General features: G+C 39.5%; 1 protein-coding gene across 1 annotated transcript in view; it reads left to right on the top strand.

The window, feature by feature from the left end:
- The first annotated feature begins 3935 nt into the window (after positions 1–3935).
- LOC102852089 (C-type lectin domain family 2 member F-like) overlaps positions 3936–10131 on the top strand; it is a 36807-nt gene continuing 30611 nt past the window's right edge. The window contains exons 1-2 of the mRNA XM_006901754.1: positions 3936–3966; positions 5826–6049. Coding sequence (XP_006901816.1) covers positions 3936–3966; positions 5826–6049 — 255 coding nt within the window. The remainder of the gene's footprint in view (positions 3967–5825; positions 6050–10131) is intronic.

Here is a 10131-nt window from a genome sequence, read left to right as displayed (position 1 = left end):
GTAGACTCCCAGTACAGAATGTCCTTTGATTTTTTGACTGGTAATACCAAAAATGTTGATTGTAGATTCACGGAAGATAAAATCATTGCCAATTTCAGTTTTATTTTCCATCAAGCATGGTGTTGCCTATTGGCCCACTACTGAGAATATTTGAGTTTTTGCTGTTGAGATGTAATCCATGTTGAAAGCTATAGTCTTTGATCTTCTGCAGCAAGTATCTCAAGTCCTCCTCACTTTCAAAGAGCAAGGTTGTGCCATCTGCATAATGCAGATTATTGGTGTGTCTTCCTGCTATTCTGATGATACCTTTTTCTTCATACAATCCAGCTTCTCAATCGATTTGCTCAGTATACATATTAAATAAGTATGGATAAATGATACAACCATGACACGTGCTTTTCTTGATTTTAAACCATGTAGTGTTCCTTTGTTCTATTTAGACAATAGCTTTTTGGTCTAAGTTTGTTGTTGTTTTTAGGTGCCATCAAGTCGCCTGTGACTCATAGCAATCCTATATACAGCAGCTTTGAACCCTGCTCTGTCCTGAGCCAGTCTCACTGACTCTGACATTCCTACCCCCATTGCCCCACTTACTGTAGCAATCCATCTCATCTGGGGCTTTCCTCTCCTACACTGTCCCTCCACCATTCTGAGCTTGATATCCTTCTTCAAGGACCAGTCCCTCCCAGCCATGTGCCCAAAGTAGATGAAGCAGAGCTTCAACATCTTTGCCTCCAAAGTAAAACTTGGTTTCACCCTCTCTAAGACAGACTGATTTTTCTTGGCAGTCCATTGGATGGTCAAGTCTCTTCTCCAGAATCACAACTCGAAGGCATCAACTGGTCTTATGTTATCCTTAATCATTGTCCAGCTCTCTGATGCATAGCAAGTAATTGTGAAGCCCAGGGCCTGGATTAGGCACATCTTAGTCTCTAGACTGACATCGTTGCTCTTGAGTACTCTGGAGAGGTTGCTTACAACAGATTTTCCCAATGCGATTAATCTTTTAATTTCCTGACTGCTGGTGCCAAGAATGTTGATTGTGGAGCCGAGCAAGCTGGAAGTGTTAACAACCTTAATCTCTTCACCATCTATCATGGTGCTGCTGATTGGCCCAGTAGTGAGGATCTTTGTCATCTTAATGTTGAGCTTTAATCCATATTGAAGACTATAGTCATTGACTTTCTGCAGTAAGCACTTCAGGTCCTCATTTTCAACAAGCAAGGTTTTATCATTTTCATTATGCATATTTCTCTTAAGAAAGCCCAGCCTCCTGAATGATCTATTCTGTATATAGACTGAAAAGGTATAGACAGGATGCATCCCTGACATACTCCTTCCTTGATTTTGAACCATGCAGTGTTTCCTTGCTCTGTTCTGAGGACTACTTACTAGTCCAAGTATAGGTTTCACATAAGCACAATCAAGTGATCTGGGATTCCCATTCTCCTTAAGGTTAGCCAGAATTTGTTGTGATCCACACAATCAAATGCCTTTGAATAGCCAATGAAACACAGATTGCATTTCTCTGGTACTCTTTGCTCTCTTTCAAGATCCACAGAACATTGGCAATAATGTCTCTAATACCATGACCATTCCTAAACCCAGCTTGCATTTCTGGTAGTTATGTCAAGGCACTTTTCCAGTCATTTCAGAATAATTTTCAGCAGAATTTTGCTTGTATGTGATATTAGTGATCTTGTTCAATAATTTCCACACTCTGTTGGGTCACCTTCATTTGGAATGAGAATAAATAGGAATCTCTTCCAGTCAGTTGGCCAGGTAGTCGTCCTCCAGATTTCTTGGCACAACCTGGTGAGTACATGTTGAAATATGCAATTGACAATACCAATTGAGTATTCCATTAATTCTTGGGGTTGTATTTTTTTGCCAAGTCCTTCAGAGCAGCCTGAACTTCCTCCCTCATCACCTCTTGATCAAATGTTGTTTCTTGAAATTCTTCTGTCAGCCAATTCCTTTTGATACAGTGACTATATATTTCTTCCATCTTCTTGACTCATGCTTCCTAGCTCATTCAATATTCTGTATTGCAACTTGTGGCTTGAAATTGTTCTTTAGTTCCTTCAGCTTAAGAAAATCGAGTGAGTTCAACCCTTTTGATTTTCCAACTCCAACTCCTTGCACATTTCATTATAATACTTTGTCTTCCCGTGCTGTCCTTTGAAATCTTCTATTCAGCTTATCTTCTTGCTTCTTCCCTTTGCCTTGGTTTCTCAGTGCTCTGGTGCAATATTCAGAGCCTCTTCTGATATCCATTTTTGTCTTTTCTTCTTCCTCCATCATTATAATGACCATTCTTTCTGGATCATATTCTTGATCTCTTCCCACAGTTCATCTAATCTTCATTCATTAGAGTTCAAGGCCTCAAACCAGTTCCTGAGTTTGGTTTTTAAATTCAGAGGGGATAGACTCAAGATGAAATTTTGATCTGTGGATATGATTTGACCTTCTTTAGCTTTAGTTTGAACTTACATGTAAGTAGTTGGTCTTTTCCACAATCAGCACTTGGCCCGTTTTTTACTGCTGATATTGAACTTCTTCAATGATTCCTTCTACATATGTAATCGATCTGACTGTGATCCACACAGTCTAATGCTATTGCATAATGAATGAAACACAGATAAATATTCCCTTGGCACGCTCTGCTTTCAGCCAAGATCCATCTAACATCTGCTATGATGTCCCTACTACCACGGCCTCTTCTAAGCCCAACTTGCACATCTGGCAGTTCGCTGCTGGCATACTGTTCCAGTCATTTTTGGATAATCTTCATGATCTTGCTGGTGTGTGATATTTGGATATTGTTCGATAATTTCCATACTCTGTATGGTCACCTGTTTTGGAATGGGAATAAATATAGATCTCTTCCAGTCAGTTGGCCTCTGAAAGCAGCTTGAGCTCTAGCAGGTCTCCTTTCTCTAGTCCAAGTAATGAAAACACCTTCTGTTCCTGGTTGGGACCTACAGACCATATCAGTTCAGTCATCAGTTTCTGCTGTTCAGAGATCTCATGAAGCTTCTTGTCTTCGGAAGTTGTATTTGTGCCTTGAGTGTTCACGTAGTAGTTCACAAATAGCTCTTGGATGGCCCTTTGCAGAATCTTGGACCTCAACCACCTGCTTTATGCAGTCGAATGTCTTTCCATGCCTGTGCCTGATCCAAGATGAGGCTTAAACCACTTTGATCATTCTGTGAGAGACTCAGAAGTACCTTGCCAAAGTATTGATTCTAAAACAGGTGCTCTTCACTTATGCTATAAGGAGACAGTTGTTTGCTGCATACTTGTTGGAGTATTTTCATCTCTTCACCAGGTAAGCAGAAATCCTGGATGTCATCTGATTTTCTTGAAAATTTTATTTGTGGAACATATGGCAGACAAAGCTTCCTATATAGGGGTTAAGGCGAATCAGTCAGGACTCCAGTGACCCCTGACCCCTGGTCCCTCTGACTCAGACCCTGCATAAGGTCAGGGGGAAAGGAGGACCACATGAGAAGGTCCAAAGAAAGGAAGTAGTCACTTTTACTGTGATGATACTACTCACAAATATGGCAAAAATGCAAGGCTGTGAACTCAGATTCTTATATGTCTGCATGCTGGAATTTGAAAGGAGGCAAAAAGGAGGGTCAGCATAAGAGAAGAAGGCCTACATGAGATGAATTGACACAGTGAGTGTAACAGTGGGCTACATGTGTCAGAGATGCTGAGAATGGTACCGGATAAGGCAAGTTCAGATCTGTTGTTCTTAGAGTTGCTTTGAGTCACAATCAACTTTGTGGCACTAAAAACAATGATTGTGACACTGACTGAGTGCTGGGCAATGAGCTGAAAGATTGATGGTTTGAACTCACCAGTAGTTTGGCTAGAGAAAAATGTGGCACTCTGCTTCCATAAAGCCAGAAAGCCTTGGAAACCCTATGAAGGAGTTCACAGCCCTGCAGAGTTGCCGTAAGAATTCACTCGATTTGCAGGTGATGTTAGTATTTGAGTGCATTTGAAAACAAGAAAGGAAACATGATCAATTTTACATCATCACCAAACACTCATGTCCCACAAAGACTTTTCTTAATAAGAGAGCTATTAGAGAGCTGGAGAGCTCTGGTATGCTAGTGGTAAAGGGGCTGCGCAGTGAAGGCGTGAAATTCAAATCCACCAGCTTCTGCGCTAGAGAAAGATGGGCAATCTCATCCTGGGCAACTTACTGCTTCTGAAAACCCACTGGAAGGTCAGCTATGGGTTGGCTCTGACACAAGGCACATAACAACAAAATTAGTTATATGATATTGTTATTTTTCAATGAAAAAATTTGTGCTATTACTTGCAATGATTAATGCATTAATTTGTGAGGTTAAGAGTCTCTATAATTTGACAGACATCTTCTAATAGAATCTTGCTCAATTTTGCAGTCAGTCAATTGCAAGGAGGTGTGTGGGGTCGTGGCCGTGTCACTAATGTATAAAAAGGATGTTCTTAAGCCACATTAGCTCTTTATGCTCTACTCGGTGATGGCAGAACTTCCTGTGCTTGAGGTGTAAACCAGCAAAAATCTGATCTGCCACCTGATCTGCTGATCTTTATTTATTATTTTTATTTTTTATTATTATTATTTTTTGTGTGTGTACCGTCAAATCAGATCTGACCGGTACAGGAGGAGATTGCCGCTCCTCCAGCAGATCATCTGGTGGATTCGAACCGCGTACTTCTGGGATTGCAGTGCAGCTTCTTGCCACTAGGCTACCATAACTCCCTTTGATCTGCTGATTTTTGATTCAGCAACCTCCAAAATTTTGGGAGTCAAGAAGGCCTGAATCCCTGGGAGCCAGCAGAGTCCTTGCCCACCACCAGATCTGCATGTTTGTGGTTTGCCAGCCCCTGCAACCATGTGAGCTAGCAGGTGTCCTCAGCCTGTTGTTTGACTCATGAATTTGGGACTATCCATCCAAATTGTGTGACTCATTTCCTTGAAGTGTACTTTTGTATGTGTGTTACGGGCTTTGTTTCTCTAGAGAATATAGACTAACATACCTCTGGGTGACCCTGCTGAGTGAAATATCTGTCACAAAAGAACAAATATTGCATAGTGCCACTGTTGTAAAACAGGACTGACATCGGGGTTGGGGACAGACTGGCAAAGAGGGGAGAAATAATGTATACTGCATTGAAACAGATGAGGGAGAGAACTATTTAAAAGGAATATATGATTAGGTATTACTGTCATGACAGGAGTCCAGAATGAAGGATACACAGTGGAGTGGATTTGGGGAGTGTGAAGGGATTGTATAACAATGAAATAATTTTTCTTTTACTTTTTAAAGAGAAGAGTGAATTGGGGAGAGAGGGTGGGCAGGGAGAAAAGTGCAACAGTGAATGAATGGAAATCCTAAGTCTTTGTAGACTTTCATTAAGATAAAATAAAATAAAATAAAATGTTGTATACCTAAAAAAATAAAACCCAAAACTCAAGTTATTATCATTTACAATTGAGAAGGGCTTGACGACATAGTAATAAAAATGAATCCATAATGCTGCAGTGAGTAGACATTTTTCAATTTCTTTTTTTAATTGACACAAAAAATAAGGCTTCTCATTTTAAAAAATTAAATACAAATTAACATGGAAAAGGACAAAAACTGACCACTTAAATTGGTAAGGAATTAAGCTATAGAACAAATTTAGTATTATCTATCTGTGTAGAAAAAAAATTTGTTGTTTTGTTTTGTTAGTAAAATAAAATGTGCTACTTTGTACATCTGGAATAGTCAGAATATGGAGCTATTTCTTTCTTTTTCTTTTTTTTTGTGGTGGAGACAAGCTGTCTTTATTGCTGGAGCAGCAGGGGCTCAGGGGCTCTTGGTGGAGCGGGTCCCCTTCCTCTTCCACATCCCATCACCGGCTTCTTTTGGCTGAGCAGGACGGCCCTGGCCCTGCGGATGGTGGTCATGCTCAGGTCCGGCCCATACTTGTTATTGTGGATCATGTGGTGGATGCTGCTGAGTGTGGCTCAGGCATTCTTGTGAATGGTGGTCTGCAGGTAGGAGGTAGCTGGCTTCCTCTGGCCTGAACTCTGCTTCATCACCAACACAACGCCCTTGTCGTCCAGCTCCACGCCCACGGTCTTGTGGTGGATCAGCCCATTTTAGCGGAAGGAGCTGTGGGCTTTCAGGTTATTGAGCGGACTTTCAGGTTATTGGGCTTGTTTCCCGCTTGTTTGAAACTTGCATTTTTGAGGTTGCAGCGCAGCTTCTTGCCACTAGGTCACCAGAGCGGCCTTGCTTGTTTCTCTTCATCAAGAGGCTGGAGCAGTTATGCATGACCATCCTTTGCAGAGGGCAGCCATGGCGGCAGCTTCTTTTGCTGCAGGTGCCAGAGGTGGAAACTGGAGCTATTTCTTGAGGCATTTTTCATAAAGTGTTACAGAAAACAATGAGATTATCTCCTGAAACGATCATTTTATTGTGTGCCATGGCTCTTTTGCATTAAAAAATATTTTGTATCTTTCATTTCTAAAAACAGTGACAAATTATATAAATATAAATTAAGTTCTATGGAGGAAGTGGTTTGATATAGTTTTATTTAAAGATTATTTTGGTGTTTCTTGTATATAAAAACAATTAGTTTATTTTAATTTCCAAATCTAAGAACTTATGCTCTTAAAACTGATGTCTGTATTTCTCATAACCAGTCATAGTTTTGTGGGTTTTAAAATGTCATTTTTTAAGTTTAACAACATTGCCCTTTTCTGTATATGAATGATACCTTCAAGCCTAGGCTCTCACTTCTGATCTCCATAGATAGCTCATGCAGCCCAGTCCTGGCCTTCTCATTTTGTCTCTGCACATTGTTGTTTGTATTTTCTTAACAATTCTGAATAAAAAATGGTGCCTGTGTTGTGAAATAAATCTTTTGAAAATTGTATTTACTTCTTGGCAAAGGTAAAGTAAACAAATGCATGGGTAAAAATTATCTTCTATTATTATACTGTGGACATAGCAAAGCAATCTATAGCTATCAGCCTTGACAGAGGGGAGAACTCACTCAAACCTTAGACAAGTCAGGGATTATTTAGTGTCATATTATGCATCAGTGGAAACCAAAATTATTACAGCTTCATCTACAGAGAATTCACTGGAGTGTTTTTAATAAGCCATATATATAAGTGAAGTCAGAAGACACGTGCTTTCTGGGAACCTAGTATTTCACTTCTGAGTTATGTAAGAGTAGCTGTGTTGACAGCAATTTACTTAGATGAGGAGTCAATCTTGGATCTCAGTTAGTGTTATAGTCTCCTTCATGTGTATGAAATGAAATTGAGTAGATTTTCAGCCTTGAAATTAAATTATTCCAAGAATTCTAAGAATCCATAAACCTCTCAGCAGGAGAAGATGAGTAGTTTCCTTCCATGAGAATTACATTTGGTTTGGCAGCCAGTAGAGTGAGGAGGGTCACTGTAAGTCAAAACCTGCTTGAGGGCAGTGGGAAAGTGACTACCGTTAACTTTCTTTCCAGAGGCTGGTGTGTTGGAATCTCCAACTTGTCAATGAGCATCCCACAGTTATCCAAAGCTCCACCATAACTGAAAGCAAATTGCCCTTAGGCCGGCCTTGGCCTGACACTGCTCTAGTCTCCAACATCACCTCCCAGCTGGGATTAGGGAGCAAATCTTTTAGTACTTGGAGAAAGACATCAATCATGCTGGGAAATGTCAGAGAAAGAGGAAGACCTTCAACAAGATGGATTGACACAGTGCCAGTAACAATGGGATCTAGCATATGAGAGATGGTGAGGATGGTACAAAATAAGACAAGGTTCAAAGCTGTTCATAAGATCTCAAAGTCAATTCTTTGGCAACTACCATGAAACAACCTCCTTTCTGGAAAGGGGCTACCTGATCTTAAAGTCTGTGTGCAATTTAACTTGTCATTTTATTCTCAACTTTTCCTGTCACGTTTGTTCTGCAATTAGCAGAAGATTGAGGATTCTGAAACCCTCAAACTTGTGATTTTTTTTCTTCATTGTAATTTAAATGAAAATTTACAAAGAGATTGGATTTCATTTATTCAACCATACAAATTTTCCTCCTTCCCTTTTCCCTGTTTCACTTTGTAATGCTTGTCCTATTCCAGATTTTTAATTGTCCTGTTCCTTTCAGAGTGTCCTTTCCTTTACCTATTCCAGTGCAATATTCATGATCCTTTTTCTTTTTTCTTGTTCTCCTTCTGCCTTTAAAGCTGATTGGCTTACTTACATGTGTTATCTTTCATAACCAGTTGGCCTCTATTTAACTTTCTCACTTCCTTCTCATGCTACTGAATAGGCTTTTCTGTTGAATGAGCAGCTTGCTCCTGTGAGATGTCTTTGAAAGAACCAGCATTGGAAATATTGCAAAGAGACCACAAATTTATGGAATACAGAGTGGAGGAAGAATCTGGTAAAGTAGCCAATGGAATTTGAAAAGATAAAGGGGTTGAGTGTAGGGGTTCTATTTACATCCTAGAAGCATCCCAGAAACTCAGAAACTAGATTTAAGGCAAATTATCTCCTCACAGACTACCACATATAAAGGAATATTTGGTGGTGGTGGAATGGTCTAGGAATATAATTCTTACCTTAATTATGGTATTGCTGTATGTTGTTGTTTGCCATAGAGTTGGAACTGACTTATATCTGACTCTCTAGTGAGTTTTCAAAGGCAATAACGTGTGTGAGTTGGTTGCTCATCCTTCTCTCACAGAGCAGCTGTGTACCTTTGAGATTCCAGTGCAGCTTCTCACCATTAAGCCACCAGAGCTCCTCATTGCTGTATTGTTATTGTGTACCACTGAGTCAGAACAGACCCATAGCTGACCCTCCAGTGGGTTTTCAGAGCCAGTTAATTACATGGGAAGAGATTGATCATCCTTCTCCCATGGAGCAGCTGGGGGATTCGAACTACTTGCCTTTGAGATTTTATTACTGTTTAAGTTACTTAATTCTTTTTGGGGGCAAGAAGAATGGAAAGCCTATTTAATTACAGGCAGATGAGGGTGGAAAAAACCCCTTTTTTGTAATTATATTGTCCTCCCTTGTGTGCAGGTTTCTGGCAATGTGTACCCCAGAAAGTTAACATTATTACTTTTTGTTTGTTTTTCATATTTACATTTTTATAATGCAGATTTTCCCCCACTCTCTTGAACTGACATTATTCTTTAATACAATCATTCCTGTATATTGTGTTTTATAAAATGAACCACCATTGGACTATACCCTCTACTACAATGGGATGCCTAACAAAAGATTAATGATTCAAACTCATCAACTATGGCAGTTAGTTTTCTTAAAGGTTGAACAGCTTTGGAAACCTTATGGGGCAGGTTATGAGTAAAAATGGACTGGACAACACTTGGTTTGGGATTTTGTTCTGTTTTACTTCTGGGAAAGACTTATGTTTAGCATATAAAAGTGTAAAAATGTTTTCCATAGTGGTTTACAAAAGCCTGTTATGTGAAAGTTGCTTACATATATTTTTAAAATAAATCGACCAATCATAATATTATTCAGCCCAAGAACGTTAAATGTTAGAAATAGGAAACATCTGTGCAGAACCACAGTCTGTTTCATAATCTGGTTCATGCAGCTGAGAGCTAAACTTAGACAAGTAATATGGTTCATTAGTTTCTTCTTCTAAAAGTTAACTCCTAATACTATTTATCAAGCTTAAAAATGTTAATTTTAAAAATTTTTATAGAAAGTGTGAAGTGAATAGTGTATAAAAAGCAGCATTTGAATTAGGAGGAAGTCATAAAGAGGACACAGCATAAGAAATACACAGAAGGAAGTAAGACAGTAATATTGTTGTTGTTGTTGTTAAGTGCCATTGAGTCATAGGTGACTCAGACTCATAGTGGCCCTTTGAACTAAACTCCTCAACACTTGCATGGGTGACTTTCATCCTTTCTCCAGGTTCATTGCGTTTCCAGAGGCAAGCTATTTACAGAAATGGATGCCACTCTGCTTCAAGCTTGTTTCAACCAGGGAGCTCCACCAAACCCTGTCCACCATGGGTAACCATTATCACATTTAACACATCAGTGTCACTGAAGGCAGTAATTGTTGTTGTTGTTGTTATGTGCCGTC

Source organism: Elephantulus edwardii, unplaced genomic scaffold (genome assembly GCF_000299155.1).
Source record: "Elephantulus edwardii isolate Elephantulus edwardi_28Jun2011 unplaced genomic scaffold, EleEdw1.0 scaffold00342, whole genome shotgun sequence".
In the NCBI taxonomy this organism is placed as follows: domain Eukaryota; kingdom Metazoa; phylum Chordata; class Mammalia; order Macroscelidea; family Macroscelididae; genus Elephantulus; species Elephantulus edwardii.
The sequence above is the reverse complement of the archived record's forward strand: the minus strand, read 5'-3'. Positions and strand labels throughout refer to the sequence as shown.